This window comes from Acromyrmex echinatior, chromosome 19 (genome assembly GCF_024713525.1).
Source record: "Acromyrmex echinatior isolate Ae372 chromosome 19, ASM2471352v2, whole genome shotgun sequence".
In the NCBI taxonomy this organism is placed as follows: domain Eukaryota; kingdom Metazoa; phylum Arthropoda; class Insecta; order Hymenoptera; family Formicidae; genus Acromyrmex; species Acromyrmex echinatior.
The window spans coordinates 1,663,063-1,683,972 of NC_141870.1; the positions used below are offsets into that span (position 1 = coordinate 1,663,063).

Genomic DNA, 20,910 nt, shown 5'->3' on the forward strand with positions numbered 1-20,910 from the left:
AACGCTTTTGGTTGCTCGCTCCTTCCTCGTAAATCACGTTAGGCGGTGCGTATTTGCATCTCAATGCGTCGAGGAGACAAATGACGCCCTCCTCTTCATCTTTAGCCAGATCCATTATTCTCTCCCGCTCATCTGTAGACATCTTCTGCTTTTCTCAATTTCGTTGCGGATTTTTCATTACCTGCTTGGCTACGAATTTGCGATCCCGTTCGAATCGATACGCGCAAATAATCGTCGCTCGCGTGAATAATTGACGTCGTTGACATTACCTTGACGTTAGTATGATACAAAATTCCCACGATTGGTAGATTCACTGCACGACACGATAATGGGGATTAGCGCGCGGTTATAATTAATCATTCTCGGAGTGCTTCGAATCGTGAAACGCGACTGTCAATTGCGGACCGATGAGTTTCGTCTCGGCATCGAGATATTTTAATTTCGTAAAAAAAAAAGGGGGAAAGATAAACGGATATTGATATTGAAATCTCCGCGTTCGACAAAATCACTCTTGAATATCGAGCTGTAATCGGGAATACGATGATGAGCGAGATTCAAATCAAGGATTTTTTTTCATGCTCTCACCGTCAATCTTTCTGCGCTCCTCTACTCTTATTTTTGCACATGTCATCGATTTACATACCCTGACATGACTCCCACGTTCTTTTCGCAACCTCTTTCGGATTCTCCGAAATCGGTGACATTATCAGGACGGAAGTCCCATCCAGACGGACCGTGTCGCTCGCTTATCACCTCGGAATTGTTGCGCGAGTCGACGTCAGGTACGGATACTTTAAAGTTCCAATCGCGTTGACAAATTTTCCCTCGAACATACATACGTATTCGAAAGGATGAAATAAGATCGCACGAGAGGCCAGAATTAATGCGTATAGTTAGGATTTAATTAAGAATTCGAGCTACTCCGTACTATTTACCCGCTGTTGCTGCATAAAAAAAGCGTAATATCGCTCGTTTAACGACTGATAAAATAATTCTTTATTTATGCATCATCGTCGGACATGCGACGTACAAATTTAACCGAACAGGATGAAAAAGCGACGCGCGAGTATCATCGATAGGTGGGCGGGGAAAATCGACGTATCGAAATGCCGTGCAAATCAAACGTGCCACGGATGTAATTCGTAAAACTCATTCGGTAAATACGACGCGATCGATACGATTTGCGAATCATAGCCCTCCCTCCCTCCCTCCCTCCCCGCCTCCCCCGTTTGGCAAAAGGGTGGGTGTATGTTTATGGGCGTTAAGCGGGTTTTCGAAACGTTCCACCGCGTCCATACGCGCTCACAGCGAATATTAATTTACCGCTAATTACGGGAATCGAGAATGGTAACGTTGCAAACAAACGCGCGAATGCTCAATAAGAATTTATTACCGGAGCTTGTTATAACCCACATGTAATCAGTGGCGCATTTCGATGCGTTCGTTATCCGATTAAGACAGTTTCACTACTCACGGTCAACTCTTAACCGAGATTCAACTTATCTCTCATCTTTTTCCAAATTCAATTCTAGAATTGAAAAGAGATAACGAATTGGTTGAACACCCCCTCGATTAAGAGTTAACCGTCAGTTGTGAAACCGGGCCTTAGAGAGGAAAGCTGTCGACGCTGTCGATCGCGTCGCCGAAGGATCTTCTTCCCTGGGAAGAAGAATAACGCGTGGAATGGATTTCGCGGAATCTTCTTCGTATCGCGAGCTATGCCGGGAATTTCACGCAGATGAAAACGCTACCAATGGCGTAACTCGTGAGGGTGCAACGTCCACTCGCCACCACCTTCTCGACGAACCGATTGCGATTTTTTGACGAAGTAGAGGTTGATCGACGTGTTAGCGTGAGTTGCTAATTCCGTTAATGAAGTAATTTCTTGTTTAAGTCATATCGTCCAATTTCTGTATTTCTATCTTGAGAATTCCGAAGCGATTCTTCGTGGCATCGTTATCGTTGCGTGAGATTCTTACATTAGATTAATTTAATTCTTATATTCGATCTGACGTCTGGTATGGAGTTGGATCGATATTATTTATCGATATTATTACGACGAATGCAGATCAGCATGGATGACTTACTGTCGAAATAAAGCGGGTCGATCGCATGCGGTTAATAACCCCGTCCTAACCTATGTAAAATAGCGTTCACAGCTTAATCGGCGAAATATTCAAATTACCCGATTTCGAGGCATGTTTCGGGGCGCCAAAGAGCAAGCGCACTGCTCATTTAAATGATAATCGTTGCACGCACGAATGTGTGCCTTCTCGTTCTTCTTCTTCTTCTTCTTCGTTTTCCTTCTCCCCATTGACATCTTTTCCGTTGACATTGTTCATTTCCTATCGAAACGATCGGTGGGATATGCACGTATGATCGGAAGGGTTATCGATTCCAACGACGTTAATCTGCATACCGTAATGAGTCCAAGAAGGATGTCGTTTCCTTTTCTCGTGACCTTCATCTTGACCCTGTATAAAGTTCACGCTCCTGTCACTTCACCGTTATTGTCGAACAATCGACGTTGTAAATTAGCATTTAGTAGTTCATTTTTGTCAAGAATCATTTGCATTATTCGATCGATTTGGCACATAAACTATTGATTCGTGTGATTTAACTATTATTTGTTATTATTATTTAGTAAATATTTACCGTAAGTAAATGTTAAGTTGGCGCTACACTTAAACAAATATTTGGTTAAAATTTAGTATATTTTTTTCTCAACGTATGCATGTATATTTATTTCATTGTTAAAGTTATATTATGCCACTGTATAAAGTACTTTATTACATAAAGTATAAACCCTTTAATGTGTATTATCCAGGGTAGCTGAGTGATTGAATTTACTATAAGATACCTTGATCGTTAATCAGTCTGCTAGTTGTTTTTGCCATGCAAGTCGATCGGTGAAGATTCTTGTCTGTCGATTAAAAAATCCCCGTTGCACTGCGTATCGATGCGTATAGATATCCTTTTCCGAGTTAGTAGATATATATATATATATATTTATACTGCACTATATGTGATGACGCGAACTATAGGACGTGGTGGAACACGCTGTTCGATGAGTGTAACGTTGTTCTCAATTTGTTTCTATACCGCGCGCGTACCACTTGAAATGTGATTCGATAATGAAACAGCACTCGTTCGTCGTCGAGCCGATTTTCGTGCATCGGAATAGTTGATATTATTCGACGCACAAACGTGAATGCGCCGAGCATCGCCCACCCCGGACGTTGTTAATTTGACGAATCATACAATTGACTTTTAACCGCTCACGCGCTTTTGTATACTTTATCGCTCTCGTCCTCATTCATTTTCTTCGACGTGATGTCCGTCTACCTCTATCGCTTCGATTAATCAGCCAACAGCGAATTACATGTCCACGTAAATAACAGTGCGAGTTTCCCCGTAGATAACCGCGATGAGTTTAATGCAACGCATGCAACGCGTGCAACGCGGCTCGGGAAAATCGGCGTTCGTTTCACGACGACAAGCGGTTACGATAAATCGTGAATGGTGTGATGTAGGTACATAAATTAACGCCACACTCTTATCAAAGAAGGACGCGCCGCGCCGCACCGCGTAATCACCGCGTCGCATCGCTGCAAATTGCGACCAGCGAATTGCCGTCTCGCGCAAGCTGCGCAATTTCTAATCGTGCTAAACGTTTCCACAGTTAATCGGTGAATACGCATTTATCTGTATAGCAAGATAGTACACATAGACAGATGTACTGCACGGAGAAAAATGTTTGGTTGAACTAACTGGAATTCAGGTGGAAAATGAACGATCCAAAATTCTGGTCTACTAGAATTCTAGGCCGTTCATTTTCCATCAGAATTTCAGTTAATTCAAATAAACATTTTTTTCCGTACGATTGTACAATCTTTAGAGGAATTAGTGCGGTGTGACTGTAAAGATGATGACTATTTTATATGTAGAATTAATGTGGTTGAATAAATTATTTTGTTATTGCAACTGTAAAATAGTTTATTTAACTATATTCCAAGTCAAAAGTTTGGAGATACTTAATAAAATTTAACATTTTTAGGATTACTTATGCAAATGTCCAGAATAATAGAACAGTAAATAAATAAATTTTATACCTAGTAATATTTTCGTTCGAACCTTAGCTGGGATATTTTTCAAAATAAATTCTTTGTAGATTTATATCTATGATATAATATTTTTATCGGTATCGTTAATATTAAATTAATTGCTGATTTAATAATATGATATTCTAACTTTACAAGTTTGAGACTGCGCTTTAAGATTGACAAGTAATCGATAATGTAATTTGCAAAAAGCTAAATAATATATATACATATATATAAATTTATAAGAAAATATTAGGCACTTAAAGTTCCAGGTCGATCGAAAATATTTTTATTTATTTATTTCGTTAGTCTTACATGAGCTATATTTACTTATTGTTATATAATGTATAAAGTCTACTTCGCGTGTATCCTACACATTTACGGTGCGGTCGTAATAATCAGAAAAGATAGAGAAACTCTTGGCATATATTGATTCTTTCTAATAATTAATTTGTTATTACTAAAATTGAGAACTCCGAGTAAAAGTCTACGGAAAGAATGGTTTTTGTTAAAGTATGTAAAAATGTAGTTAGATACAAATCTGAATATAATTTAGTTCAAACGTTAAAAAATAATTATGTAGAAAACTCAATTGTTGATGACAAATCTGCCAATTTCAGCAATTCTACAATGAGGAAAAAAATTAATTGTTTGAGTAATTAATTGTTTGACTAAATTTAATTGTCTGTATTTCTTTCATTGAAGAATACGTATTCAAATATAATATACAATATAATATACGTTTGAGTTAAATACATTCTCCTTCGAAAGAAATAAAGACGAACTAAATTTAGTCAAATGGACAATTATTTTTCTCAGTGATAGCAACCAACTTGAGCATTCTACATAATTATTTTGGCGGCGTAAACAAAATTATTTTTAGATCTAGCTATTTTTTACTTCAGCAAAAGCATTCTTTCCGTGCAGGTACACAACGACTTGGCGCTAGGTGTAAATTATTTATACTCGCTTTGATCGTCAGCAAAATTATAGTTCGCACCGATTACAGTCAATATATACCTCGCTCGTGTGTCACGTCACGCGGCCTATAGTCTTGGCGGTCTGTGATTTTACAGACGCGCTCGTCGATTCCGCGCGTCACGATATCTACGAACGACGACGACGGTGCGGTGTAGCCGCCGTTCTCGCACACGAGCGTCGATCCGGCGATATGTACGAGACACATTCCACAATTGCATACCGCGTTGAAATCGATATCCACGTTCCTCCATTTGCAACCTATATCGGGCCGGCGGTCCTGCACAGTTTGTTTCCCCGCTTGTCGGTCGACCGGGCGTTTTCGTTTTAAATCGATCGAGATAACGTTACGCCAAAATGCGTCCCCGCGTATTTTGACGGAGTCGCCGGTAGATTTGCGAACACGAATGGAAAATTAGTTTTACGTGTTTTGCGAAATTACTCTACGTTATCGCATCCGCATAAGCACCGTATCGGAAATGGCCGAAAATATCGTTTGAGAATTCATTATTTTTGTACCGGGTGAAAAAACGTATTAATCCCTGTTTTCGAATACGGGTTCAATTTTGCACGAGAAATGAAATTCGACGATATGTGCCCCCACGGGGCATATCGCGTGTATTAACGAGGTACAAATAACGTAAACGCCCAACCTCCGTGCTTCGCCTGCATAATAATCTCCGCATGTCATTTCGCTTGAATCTGCGAACAATTAACAGGATAAAAATAATATCGGATGCCTCGCGATGTCGCGATCGGTATGTACGGTACACAATACGTACGGTATAATCATATTCAGGGACAGATATCAACTCGAATCTATGCATTATGAGTAATTTATTAAATTAGCTTCGAACAATAAAAACGCGCGTATTTGAATCTATCAGTTATCATTTTTTTTTTTTCAATTCTCCTTCATATTCTTTATTTTTACGATAATATGACATGGATATATCGCTCCCTTACTTTAAAAGTAATAACACAACTGGAAAAAAAAAACATAATTTACCAATTAACAGCATGAACGAATTAAATAAACATTATCTCGTCGATCATCCAAAATAAACTAACTTAAAATCATAAAAAAAAAATAATCGTTAAAACGTCACAATTCTTTCAAATCTCATCTCCTTTCCTGCGAGATTATTTATTATATTTTTGTGTCACTCTTTTCACGTATGAGGAAAATTACCTTCTCCTCAGACTTACGCTAATGATATCTCTCGATGTCTAAAAAAGGATAAAATATAAATTTGAGAGGGGTCGGAACTGCATATTATTATTACGATCCGATCCAGTGACGCGCAACGTCGGTCGTCATTCTCGGATTGACGTAACGAAAGCTCGTCATCGTCGACGCGCCGCGCCGCTCCAATAATATAAAGTACATCTTGCCCGCGGCAAGGACGAGAACGGCTACGCGGAGAAGCACGCGTGCGTGCAGAATGCAGAACCGCACACGGGACGTGAACGCCGACGAGCGTGATCGCGTCGTCGTCGCGTTGTTTCGCCGCGCTGCTGTGCCTGTCCGGCGCTCGCTCGACGAGGCGCCTCTCCGCGCCTCTCCCGTCGCTCTGCGCGCGAATCCGGTTGACTTGCTAATTTTAACTCGACCGTGACACCGCACAAGTGCAACTATACCGCGCGATTGTCTCGCGAGCGAACGAATTCCCGAGAAATTGGCGATTTCGCGCGCGATTTCGGCACGCGAGCGGGCGCATCCGGTCTCTTTTTTTTTCCACGCCCTGTTTTTCATCCACCATTGGCGAAATCCGCGCGCGAGCGAGTCATCTGATAAAATCCAAACGCGATAACGCTCGCCAGATTATCGAGAATTACTCGGTGAATATCTATCGAATACAGCATGACTTGCATTTACACGGGCATGTTATGTATGTTAATCCGCGTGATGGCGAACTATGACTCGCGGAAATACCGGGGATGTCAGTATACGCTGTTTGGTGTACAAACAGGCGCACGTGTTCCTTGGCCAACGTCCTGCGAATGATACCGTTGTCGATGCACTGTGCAATTTCAGATTATGAATTCTATGAACGCTCCCATACGTGTACATTTTCCAGAAGATTAAGATCCTTTCGCGAATAGCGCAAGATTTTTTTTTTTTTTTTTTCAATGATTTGAGAACAATTTTACTGCACGTAATATTTATTATTACGTGTTGGAATTAATTCGTAGCGTTTTACAAGTGATGGGAAGTACTTTCATTAATGTATTTTTTAATGCTCATGTGAAATAAATAACATTCTTTCATTAAAAAACGCTACGAATTAATTCCAACACCTAATATATTACCGTATAATTAATTCCGATGGAAATCCTGTGAAAGTAAAAAAAAAATCTATTGCGAAATCTGTTTGATATTTATACATACGATGTAGATAAATATCGTTTTCAAATTCAGCACCGTTCTCGTTGGATCTTTTGCATCTTTTATCGAAACTACGAAGCGTCAGTGAGTATTTTCGTCCGGCGCGATTCCGACGCACGGCGATATTCTGAAGTACACATCGCTCTCATATGTAACAAGGCTAACAAAGTCCGCAAGACAAACGATGTAGCCGAGCTGCACGTGTCCAATGGCGTCGGACGTTTTGCTCCCTCCTGAATATCTTCCAGCGGAATGATGGCCGCTACCTAGCTTCGTAATCCTCGTGCGATGCACGTTATACTTCGTTTTTGTCCATAGATTACGTAATCTCGCAATGCTACACATGAAAGCGCGTATCAACCAATCAGCGATTTTACGTTTAACTGAAGACTTGTCTGTTCATTTACATGACTTTCCCTTAAAGCGCCTAATTCGGAATCTAATCTCTCTGAATTCTTGCACGGGAAACAATTTTGCTGATGGAACAGAAAAAAACTGGAGTAGATGCAAGTCTAAAAATAATTTTATTAGATCATAAAATAATTATGTAGAACGCGCTTATAACGAACACTGCAAAAAAGTTTCAACAATGACTGATTTGAATATTCTACGTAATTATTTTGATAATCCAACAAACGTTCTATGCATAATTTATATTTTGATACTCTAACAGAATTATTTTCAAATCTGTATGTAAGCTAAATCTTTGGATACTTGAGACCATTTCTTTTCAGAATTAGGATGTTTTAAGAAAAAGTCATGCAAGTAAGCAAAATTTAAACATAAACTCACAAAGTTAATTATACACGTACGGCCTCCATCTTTTTGCCTGGACTCGTCTCTGGAAATGGCATCTCGAATTTGTTGACGTTCCTTTCCAGAGACGTTGAACGCGTCTTGCATCGAGGATATCGGCGCCATCGCTATCCCCGGCCATCGCTCAGCCCTGGCACGTCGCCGAGGATATCGCGGTGGCTGAACGAAACGATCGTCGACAAGTAGCCCGACCGCAAGCACGCGTATTTTTGGTGCGACGTTCCGCGGAGCAGCGGCAGCCAATAGTGATCTCTTCGGAGAACTATCGAGCGCCTTCTGGAACTCATAACTATATATTTGATCCAGGCCAGATAAACATTTCTCAAAAATAGTAGAGTCGGTCGGCGGCAACGACGCTCTTAAATTGTGATTCGTCTTCCAGAGAGTCCTCCCTTTCTGGCCTCTCCCTCGCTTCATCTCTGTCGTGTATTTCTTTTCTTGTACGCCGCATCTTACGGGATCTTCTTCTTAATATTATTTGGATAGCTCCTTTCTGCCTCCAGTATTGAGAGGAGACAATACGGCCAGATCACGTCAAGATTAGATTAGTTTTCCAAAGTCTCGAGAGTCTTCCTCACGTCTTTGACTTCTAAGTACCGTCATTTGGAGCCAAAAATGCATACGGGATCGTATAAAGCGGAACCGCGTGTACTAAAAGCTCTATGTGCATCAAAATAGTGCATTCCTTTAATCTGAGCCGAAATGCCAACAGTCTTTCTATCTTGGCTATTTCGACCGCCTTTTGTGGCCCAGTCCAATAAGCGCTTCGATCACGCCGTGTTTCTTCTTTCCTCGCAAACTGAGATTAGCTCACCTCTAAAGATAGGTCACTACGTATTATAATATATCGCGCTTTTATATAGCTTTTAAAGGTACGCGAACGTTCTCGAGAATTAAGCTTTGCGATTCAATAAATACATGGTAATTACACCTTATTGTATAAATGCCTTGTTTGTCATTTCTTCGTCGATCGATCTCCGAATACAGGAGTCGCGTGACGCCAACGTGTGATGACTTGGCTGTATTGAACTCAAGCTCACAATTCCTCGATGTAACAGGACCTTTTGACAAACTTAGAGTCCGCAATGTTCCCGATCGGGTCCATTCACGATAAGATTTCTCTTCGGAGCGCCGGCCATCTCGTTCGTCGATGCTTCTGGTTCGTGTTTGGCGCAAAAAGAGGCCACGATCCGAGTGCAATCGCAACCGACTGCAAATAACTCGGGCTCCGACCAACATGGAATGCCACGCCTTGTAAACGCGTTCTTTCGATCGAGCAGGCCGCCCCTCTGCAACAACGCACTCCCTGACGCATAAATCTGCAACGTACACGAGAATGGATAATAGAGATGTTTCTTGTATGTGTGTGTTGTGTACAGTATGGTTTTTAATGATATTAAAATGATAGATAATTTGGTTTCCATTTAAATTCTTAGATCTTATTGATTCGTATACAATGATTTTTTTTTTACAAAAAATAAAAGTAACACACGTAAAAAAATAACATTTTTCGGATGATAAATGGAAATCAACTTTAAAGACTAATATATTTGTTTATATAAAAAAATGACTCATTTGTAGTTTACCTGCTTATGTAGAAAAACGTCACAGTCTCTGAGGGGATGAGAGGACCACGCACTAATTATATATGGAAAATTCCCGGGTATAATATATCAAAAGTGTAAAATTTGTGTTCAAGAGCACCCCTTTGATATACCATAGTTCAAGAACTATTCATTGTTTCAGCCATGTATAACATTTTTTTTTTTTACCACAACTTTTTTTTATCGAGACGCAATTTTCCATATAATTAGCGTCCTTCACATTAGAATTGCAGTATTCGAATTTTAAAAACGTATGACATAGTTTTAAAGAGAAACGCATCACAATTGAAAGAATAACATGGAAAGGAGGTGAAGTTCCAGAAATATGTATACTCAACATCCTAAAAATGTCGTTTCCAATTCAGAATTTTTAAAATATTCTACTGTGAAAAATTACTGATTTTTTGACACACGTATCACCTTCTAACGTATCGATATTTTCCATTCTTGACAGACAACGTTCCATTTTCATATCTTAATCGTGTACGAAAAAGAACAAAAAAACACACATTTTAGTACTCGCTCGCGCGTTTATCACAATGTGGGTCGAAGTAACATCTTAATAGATACACAATGTGGCCATCAAACTGCGATATCTACGCAGAGAGGATCCCACCGTTGGAGCCTCTCTATTTTCCACTCGCACAGCCTCCAGCTGGCTTGGCCGCGTAACCGTGGCGACGATAAAATTCATTTACGAGTGCATTAGACGCGCGAGCCACGGCTTTGTGCGATAGTCGCTTCCGCTCCACTTGTAAATCAAGAATTTAGCTCGACGTCTCTCTCGTGGCTATCTAGACCTTCTTCTTCCTTCCCCTCCGCCAGCGGAATCATTTCGCCGCCATCGCGCTATTTTTAACGTGGTAGCTACCAATTCCTTCTCGATGACACGGCAAACTCCCGCGCGCTTGTTCGACTACGTTTAATCTTGACTCTCTCTCTCTCTCTCTGACTAGTCTGAGTCTAATCTTCTTTCTGGATTAATGAACATAGATCACTCGCATTAGCTAAGAAAGAAATGTCGATCACATTGAATACTGATGTGCGTTCGGTAGTTACTTACGGAAATTAACTTTTTTTCTTCAATAAAAATTGTTTTAATTATATACGATGTGAACAAAGAATTAGATCTTGTAATTAATATTATTTTTAATAAATATTACGCTACATTTAAATGCTTGTTAGCCATTTATCCGATTGTCAGATGGTAGAACCAAAATGGAATTCAGCAGAATTTAATTATTCGCCAATAATATTATATAAGGTGGAAATTAAACGACGGTAAACTTGCCAGCACACTATTGATAAACTTCTGTACCCTTGCATTGCTAAGAATTCATTGAATTCTCAAATATTACCAAATTGCTAATTAAGATTCTAGAAGAAATTGAAACGTAATTGATTTTGTATGTATTGTGCAGTAAGTTGTTGACGACAACCTTCGTAAATAAAGATATAAAGAATGCAAACGAGACGGGAGAATAGAAATTGCACTTTTTATTTCAAATAGAAGTAACACTTAGATAACTACGTTACGTTTTGTACATTCATTTTATTTACTTCATTTCTTTAATTAATTTCCTTCGTCGTTTCTATGCCGTTTAATAATTATATATCTATAGCTTTCTAATATCATTGTCCCGTCAACGTACGTCAATAATATATTTGGATAAGATTATTGCTCAAACTGAAGCGTCGATTTCTGTTTAATAAGCGCGTAGTGTTTATTGACTCCTTCATTTAGTCTCCCGATATCTATACGCGACGCACGAAGATATGATAATCAGGCGTGGTGAACGGCGACGAGATGCTCCCGATGATATCGGAGACTGTCTTTGGACGTATGGAACGTGACGTAAGCTCGATTCAATGCTGATCTCTTTGGTGACCATCCTTGCATGATGCTTTGCGCGACGCAATCGTGCCGATACTTCGATAATATTCTACTGTTACATCGTACTTTGTATCTAGTCTTTGACGTATTTTACCATGCTGAATACGTTTCTCGGGTAAAGAAAGATGGATACAATTTTTTTCGTAACCCCATTCGAGAATTATTTTATTCCTACATTTTCTTAGGTATTTTTCTTCATGGAAATCGAAAATTAACATAATAATGGCGCTACTGCACTTAAAGAAAAATTAGTACATTGTGTGTGTGTGTGAAATAAAGTTAATAAAATTCTTATTCACATTATTATGAAATCGCTGTCAGTTATGCTTCAATTATTTAAAAACTAATTTAAAGAGAGAAAGAGAGAGACAGAGAGAGACAGAGTTGGATCAATAAAACTCTAAATTTTTAAACAGTTTAAATAGTTAAGACAGCGATTTTGTAACGATATAAATAAGGATTTTATTCTTTATTTCAATGTATCAATTTTTTTTAAGTGTAGCATCATTATTATTATTATTTTCGATTTCCATTATATTTTGGCAAAACTATAAATATAATTATTATTAGCACTTTATACAGTAATAACTATGAAAAGATGTAGTTCTTAATCACAATTATTTTATCAATGCAATTATAGACACAAATATCGGACATTTTTTTCTCAGTGTACTAAACTTTATCTGCAGAAAGTTGAAAATCGGAAATTTCAGAAAGATAAAAGAACTATTTTTATCTTTGTGGAAACTTTTATGTTGCTGTTATTATTATCATTATTATTGTTATTGTTATTATTATTATCACTTTGACTGAATAGCTATCGATCGTTGTACTCGCCTATTGTAGAATCTTAAAGAAAAATATGATGATTCACATCTGTTTCCGCAATTATTTGTTGGAATTGAGTCAAGGTAGTTCGCATATAAAGTGGAACAAATCTTTCTTTGTAGATACATAAGAACGCGAAGAAGAGGGGAGAAAAAAAAATCATTTAAATGTGCGCACACATATGGTCCAATGACAGCAACAGTATACTTTTTATCACGGCTATTAAGACACTATCGGCCATAATTCGCTGTACTTTGATGTTCGTATATTGTGTCCTTGGCGCATTTGTGCTTAGCCGATCCGTTGCAACGATATATCTTTAACTGTAATTATATTATTACTTTGCAGGAGTACGACTCACAGGATGACAAAAGAATTTGGCCGTAATGTGTGTCAAATCATTAACAGGTATAATCGGTAACAGGTATATTTAAAAAAACAAACTTTAAAGAGTTTTAGTTACATCTTATTAAATACTAAAAAAGATTCTGCATAAAAAATTTGTTATTGATTAATTAACTGAAGGCTACTCTATTGATAGATTTTATTGATGCGTTCCTGAGGCGCTTGAAACCTTATGTAATGTAAAGTTAATGGTGATCATTTGAATGTTACTTACCATTTTTAATATTTAACAAGACACAACACTCCCGGTTTGTTTTTCCGTAAATATACATTACTAATGATTTGATAACACAAAACTGTGTGGTCAAATTGTTTTGTCATCCTGTGACGCGATAAAATCGCATTGCGATGGATCTATTGTGCTTATCGCGCAATTTATTCTAATCGCGCGCGTCGGATAATGTGTGTGTGTGTGTGTGTGTGTGTGTATCACACATAAAACTATCCTTTCATTTTTCTCGCTTTTTCAAACGTTTTTTTTTTATTTCCTATTTTTTACATCGACAATAAACCTTCTTGACACGTTACACGCGCTTGCGAGGCGCAAATGCGCAGGCGGGAAAACAAGACGTACTGCGCGTTACGCGAGAGAGTTTATGGCCGATTCAATGAAGCATAAAGCGCGCCGCGGCTCTTATTCAATGTTAATTTCATTCGCGGTAGACACGTGTGGACCGTCCGTTGTGTCGCGCCGTTTATTCTCGACGACGACGGAAGTTACACCCGGCAGCTTGAGCAAAGCTGCCCGTCGTGAACGGGCGCACAAACGCGCACGACAGGTCCGATACGTCGGAAGCAGATTAAAAACGTGCATGCCGAGTATGTGCCGAGTGAACGCTTTTAATCGAGTAAATATGTTCACGAGACGCGGACCCGCGATAAATCGATCGGCAGCGACGGTAACGTTGACCCGGCGTTGCTTGGAAAATTCAGTCCGGGCTGGTATTTTCGGAGTTTTGCAACCCCGATGTGCGCGAGCAATGATGTCACGTCATAGCACAATTATAACGAAAATGTTAATTATTTCTGTTTACACGAAAAATCGAACAGATATTGTTTTTTTCTCTTACTTCGCGAATGTAGCGGAAGAAAAGTTTCTGGCGTACGTGTGACTATTGCATGGTAAATGGTTGGGGTTTTTTATAGTTATTACTGTTATAATGTTAGTAATAATTTATATATAATATATTCTTACACATGTCGGTATAAAGTAATCATAACTTTATAGTCGTTTTTTGGAACTATATATTTTTTTGGTATATAGAACTGTAAATATATATACACTGAAAAAAAAAGATTGGCTGCTGTAACAGTATAGTAAAATATGGCATAGCGTTTTTTTTTTATATGGCTGCAGCAATCAGTTTTTGGTTGTAGTAGGAAATTTTTAGTTGCGTTAGCCTATCCGCAATGTCAGTACATGATTTCGATAGGCTAACGCAACTAAAAATTTGCTGCTACAACCAAAAACTGATTGCTGCAGCCATATAAAAATGCTATACCATATTTTACTATCTAAATTGTTGCAGCATCTAATCTTTCAGTGTAATATTATTATAATATTGTAGCAGTAATAATTATAAAAATGAACTATAATTATACTCAAATATCAAATTTTTCTCTCAGCTTATATACGAAGGTATATGTCGAAAATATTTCGCCGTGTATAATTTTACTTGCACCGATTATATATTCAGTTCATATCTCAGTTCCTTAATTTCGCACTTAGCTCCTAATCATAATTATTTTACTGTACGCAATTATATTCTGAAATTCAAACCGTTTTCTCCATATTTTCTCAATACATATATACGAAGGTGGATGCCGAAAATATTTCATCGTGTATAATTTTACTTGAACTGATTATATATTAAAATTCACATTTCAGTTTTTTTAACTTCGCGTATAAAAAGTATTTTATACAAATATATGTCGCAGTCGATTGCAAATAATTAGATAAACTCACGTCTAAATATTATTATAACGTTTACGATCACTGCGTAATTGATTCGTGCGATATTTTTATTTCTATTTTATATATATATATATATACGTATATATAAAGTCCGTCTGCCCATACGTTAGCTATACTACTTACGCTCGAGGGGGAAAGTCGAGTAAATATTATCGATGGTACACTGTTAGATGAGTATTATATGATAGAGATAAACAAAATTGTGAAATATATATCAAAACGATATTACCCGTATCATAAACATCTACGAGAAGTTAGATATTCGGTAAATAGTATTTCTTATTGATTAAACTTTACAGGTGACATGTATTTTTATTATTCGCGTTAAATCGCTGGATCTTCGCGACGGGGTATAAAAATAAAGCTAATTCTAATCATAATTTCGGAAAAGCATACGCCGCTGCTGGTAGTTCGCCGCGGATGACATCAGAAAGAAGGTTATTAAACCGAAAGCGTAGGGCGTGGGGGTAAAACATCACATCCCCCTGGAAGCCTCGATAGACTTTCCAGGGTGGACGGATTGGGACGGGGTAAATTTGCCGGGGGACAGTGCCGTAGCGAGTTGAAGGCAGGGCCCGCCGAGTGAGATCGATGCCGTCGCTCGGCTCATCACTTATTTACGCTTTCATTACTGTAAACAATGCATCTCCCTTTACGTCCGGTCTCTCCCGCCATTCGTTCTCTCGTGCCTGCCTACCTATCTACCAGACACCCGTCTATCTCGTCCCGTCGTTCATCTCGCAGTCATATACTCCACGAGAGCCATTCCGTTACGCGCAAAGCTCTTCGTTCCTCTGAAAGCAACGCCGTCTCCCAGACGTATTTTAAAACGACTCGACGCTGATATCTATCCCTCTCCGACTGTCTCTGTGCGCCCCAGTTGTCCCTCTTGTTGTACAACAAATAGTAAAATCAAACAAAATTCCGTGGTAGCGCGATATATGATTCGATGGCTGATGCGTACAGAAAACATGAATTTAATAGCGGGATAATGACGAGGAAAGGAATAAATATTTCAACGAAAAACAAAAGTACGTTTTGTAACATCAAAATATTTCATTTGACATCGAATGTTGACTCCGGAATTTATTTCCTAGGTTTTTATTGCGCAAACGATCACCTGGGGTGATTTTTTTCAATTAACAGTCACTATTTTTAATTTCAAATTGTATATTATTGTACGTTATTGATTGTTCTACAATTTATTAGTATTAGAAATCGATATGTAGATTTACTATAATACATTTTCTATAAATAAACGTAAGAAGTTTGATTCTCAATCAGTAAAGAAAATTACTGTGAGACTTCATTATCTGGCTGTTTGATGTAAAAATCGCCCCATTTTATTCCCGGGTAAAAAATTAAATCACAGAATTCTTATTTTTTCCCATTTATTCTGATATCATTGGGACACGGACGTTTAATGTTGAAAATTTAAACATTATATAAAAGAAATGTCTAATAAAGTTGCGCTCATTTTAAAATCCATGCATTAAAAAAAGCGCACTTAAAGTTTATTTCGTTGTGTGTCGAATTCGGGTTACTAATCGAGCCGAACAACTAAAGCCGAAAACGATCATGATTCGTTCTTATCAACGCGCATTAAAGTAAAAAGAAATGAGCAAAGCGTAAAATATTAGTTATCAAGGGGAGAAAGTAAGCTCAGCTCATATCGCGAATAACGTTTTCAATTAAAATGCTGACATCTCCGTATTACAGCAATAATCGAGTTCTGCTCAACGTATAGAGGAAAAACATTTGTCTCTTTCATCCTTATTCTCTATTTGCGAACTTCACTTGTCCTTATGTATGTTAAAAGTCACTCTTTGCAATACAAATTTGCGGTATCATTAATTCTTTAGTAATAGCAAAGTACTCTAAGTCTCGCAGCTTTATGAAAAGAGGCCGACGTCAACGGCAAACAACAGCACGTAATGGCTACGCGATAATTAAAGTCATAAGTTAGGCTTAGTCAGTGCAGCTTTCATTTTGCTAATGGCAGCAGTATTGCTATTGTCGGAGATATTGTTCGATAAGTTGGTGATCGTCCCATGGGATTGCGTGGCAAGGTTTTATATATCAACGAAGTTTTCGAAGTTTTAATTCCTCGTAAGATGGTGTTTCTTCTTATTTCTGGTGTATAATATTTATACTGTTCTCTTTACATTTATGTATACATATTTTTTGTTCTTTTTCCTGATGCAATTTTTCATCATTACTATTGATGAAGGCTTTGTACAGTTAAAATGTCTTTCGAAATTTTAATTAAATTAAAGAAATTATTTTAATATCGAAATAATAAATTATTTAAATATCATACATCAATATTAATCTTTATTGGCCGTTTATCTTTTCTACTTAACAGTGTTTCTCCTTTAGATTGCGTTTATTGCAAAAGCTGTGATTATCAAACGACCCTATACATTGGCGTTACACGTAGAACGTTTTTTTAATATTGTTTAGCACGCAACACGGTCGAACATATAGTTTATAATATGAGACGTTATTTCGAATACGATTTTTCCTGGATATTAGGAAAATCAATACGCACACGTACGTATTATATCTAGACATTGATCGCATCTTATCGAATATGCATGTTTTCCAAACATCTTCATGCAACTTCACTGCTTATTTACGCGAGGTTTTACCGCGATATAAATCGATTCCGTTCGAGGAAGGCTCGAAGTATCCAACGGCGGACGCAATTACGAAATCGCAATGTGGCCTTACTGCAGTATCAGACTATGCTCTAATGAGCCACGCGGGAAATCATGCGATGTATAATGCCTGTCTTTTAAACATAATTAATTTTCTAAACGAGATGGCATTCTGCGTTGAACGTTGTGTAGTGCATTTTCGCATAATTCATCGATCCCACCAGAAACTCAATTTATTTCCTCGCCAATTTATCCAGCACGTTTCTGTATCTTTATACTTTATTGCGTATACACGCAATCGATTGTACGTGGCGATTTATCGTGCTCGAAGAAGTACGTCTAGTCGTGAACTTGGAATCTGTATTAACACGGAACGTCGATGTAAACTTAACAAGCTAGGCAACGGAAATGCTTGTCGCGTGAGAAACGGGAATTCGCAGTTTATTTAATAGAAAAGACGTATATGAAGTTCGGAGGCGTGTAGAAAGTTCTGGTTAACATTATGCAAACAGATACGATTGAAACTTTTTGAGAATTTGCGCAAACTGCAGCAACTTGCGTTTCTTGCAAAAGTTAAGGGAACTTTTGTAGAGACGAAACGAACCTTCGATTCTGTCTCCGAGTTACACGTTTTTACATTGTTGCTTTACGAATTTTACGTGACTTGTGTCATCGTTTCATCTACACTTTGTCCTACATTTCAATCATAATTACGAAGAATATCTTTATAAATACATTAATGCGACAGATTTGCTTGTGTACTTCGAGATATGTCGCACAAAGTGGCAGAGATTTAAATGAAGTTTCATTTACGGCGTATTACAGAGACGAATCCGAGTGGGAATTCCGAGCGGATCATTGAAACGTTTTTTTCTGGGATTGATAAAGCATCGTCTACCACAGCTCTGTAAATGTAATAACATGAGATTTTCTAAACTGTGCGCATCGAGAGAATGGCTGTCGCACATAAAAGTACGTGCTACTTATTTCATTTTCGCTATCGCGCCTCTTCTCGTGTCGTGCGAGTCCAGCTGTATCTTTTTTCACTTTTAGTGGATTCGTCGTCGTATCGAACGCGAGATTCAATCGCGATTAATTTGCGAAGAAATGCATTAGCTCAATGAAATCGTCTAAATGAAATAGAAAGAGATTCCCCGAGACCGTATTACTTTAATAAAGCCCAATATTTTATGTGTCATAGGATAAAACTTTTCAAGCCTGTTGATTGGCTGCGAGACAGAGAGATTATCCGATCTCTCTGTTGCAGCCAATCAAAATGCTTAAAAAGTTTGTCGTACGATAAAAACGGATAAATATAATATTGGTCAAACTCGTTGCGCTGTTGTTGCCGCACCGTTTTAATCCTTTGTTACATAGAAGGTACACCTTTCTCGTCGCAGTTTTTGTATGTTTTTACGTATTTAATAATCGATTTATTACGTATTCGGTATCGTTATGTATTTGGCAATCTTTAAAATCTTTATATTAATGTTTCCAAGATCACTGATGTCAAATCTACATTCATAATTGGCGAATTTTAAATGGCAGATTAAAAAGATATTAATGAAATACATATTCTTGATACAATATTTTTAATTCATTATATTTTTTATACTTGTTATATTTTACACGTAAATAAATAGTTAATTTTTCAATTTGACCGCCATATTGAATTCGCTATTTTTATTTTTAAAATTTTGGTTTCACAGATTTGTGATTAGTGACCTCAAAAACTCCCACATACTAAAATTCAGCAAAATATGCTCAGTAGAAAAATTTGCGTAACAAAAGGGTTAATATACCGCAAAAATCATACGGATCATATCTTCGATGAAACGGATCTTGTAGACATTTACCGGCACGGCGCGGCGGTCGGCGTGCAATGAACTCGACATCTTTTCGTCGTCGTTCACGCACCGCTCTATCCCAAAATACTCGCACCGTGCGTATTTTCGGACGTTTAATTAGAAGTTCTTACGACCTACTTGCTCGAAATATTTCGCTGTTGACGGTGAGCTCTTGCATGTCGCAGTTGCCGACGATGGTGCCCGGCATTTTATATCTCGTTCTTATTGCTCCGTGATTTTAATAGGTGACGATGACACTTCCTGCGGTTAGCACAACGCTAAATTTCTCGAAGAGAAACATAGAGATTTTGCGTGGACACGGCATGTCCTCGTTAAATCAGTACCTTATTATAGCATGCTACACGTCGCCATATCAGTACGACATCTACTGTATGTAAGAAAAAAAAATAACGTTCGAATTAATCAAGAAGATGCTACCTCGTGATCCAACAGGACAGTTCGCAAACACAGTTCCATTTCAATTCGTTGTAGTTGTGTTTGGAGAAGCTCGAGAGCCCGTCGTGTATTCCGAAGGTACCAGCCATTAACAGCTTTCCCGAAAGCCACCCTGGCACATGGCTCACTCTTGTGCGATTGTTCCATATAAACCACCTCGAAGAGTTGGCATCCCGAGCACGTAGTACTATTCTTTACTCTCTCTGTCTCTTTCCCGTTCTTGTTCAATGGTATTTCTCCTTCACCGTTTTCTCCGAGGATGCACGATTCCCTGGTTCCCAATAGCCGCCACCGTAAGCAGCATCGTCCTTCTGCGGTGGTTCCAACACTGAGGTCCTCCTAGCTTATTCTGACGCCACCCTCCCTGTAACTCAAGAACACGACCGCCCGAACAAACATTTATCCACGATTTGAAATTAATGTTTTGCCACCGCATCTCAAAGATCCCCCTTGATACGCATTAAGAGAAACGGAGACGAGAGTTCGGAAGTTATTAGCATCCATCGAAGTTTCACGAGTGCCTTAATGCTTCCCGCTTTCCCGTCTTTTCACGCAAGAGTCGTCATACGTTAAAATAATGCTCGTAAGTTTAACATAAATAAATGTATAAATAAATTTTATTACATTAACTAAAGTAATATTTGTATTGCTTTCGCGGATTTTTATTTTATATTGATTTTATATTAATGATCCAAAGAAAATTTCATTTTAATCGCTAAATCTTTATTTTCATTCCCGTATGGATGTTCAGGACAGGATGTTATAAATTCACAAATTATATGAACACTATATTTGTACATATATTATTATATTATTGTTTCACAATTTAAAAATATTGTTTACACATACATCTTTGTTTAAAGGATGCATGAAGTATTCTCATGATCATTATTTAACTATAAATCGAAGAAAACAAATAAAAATTAAAATATAATGTTAGAGTAGGTGTAAGAAA

At 38.0% G+C, this 20,910-nt stretch overlaps 2 protein-coding genes across 5 annotated transcripts in view; one reads left to right on the forward strand and one right to left on the reverse strand.

Annotated features, from left to right (window-relative positions):
- Positions 1–20,910, forward strand: part of mam (neurogenic protein mastermind) — a 199,925-nt gene that overhangs the window by 139,132 nt on the left and 39,883 nt on the right. The window lies entirely within an intron of this gene.
- LOC147906632 (uncharacterized) lies at positions 150–8,988 on the reverse strand. The gene is made up of 2 exons (XM_087415886.1): positions 8,263–8,988; positions 150–7,807 (listed from the first exon to the last, which is right to left on the reverse strand). Exons 1-2 carry the CDS (start codon positions 8,701–8,703, stop codon positions 7,790–7,792), a joined length of 459 nt encoding a protein of 152 aa, XP_087272012.1. The 5' UTR covers positions 8,704–8,988; the 3' UTR covers positions 150–7,789.

Coding starts and splice junctions, on each gene's coding strand:
- LOC147906632 (XM_087415886.1), bottom strand. CDS start 8,703: ATGAAGCGAGGGAGAGGCCAGAAAGGGAGGACTCTCTGGAAGACGAAT.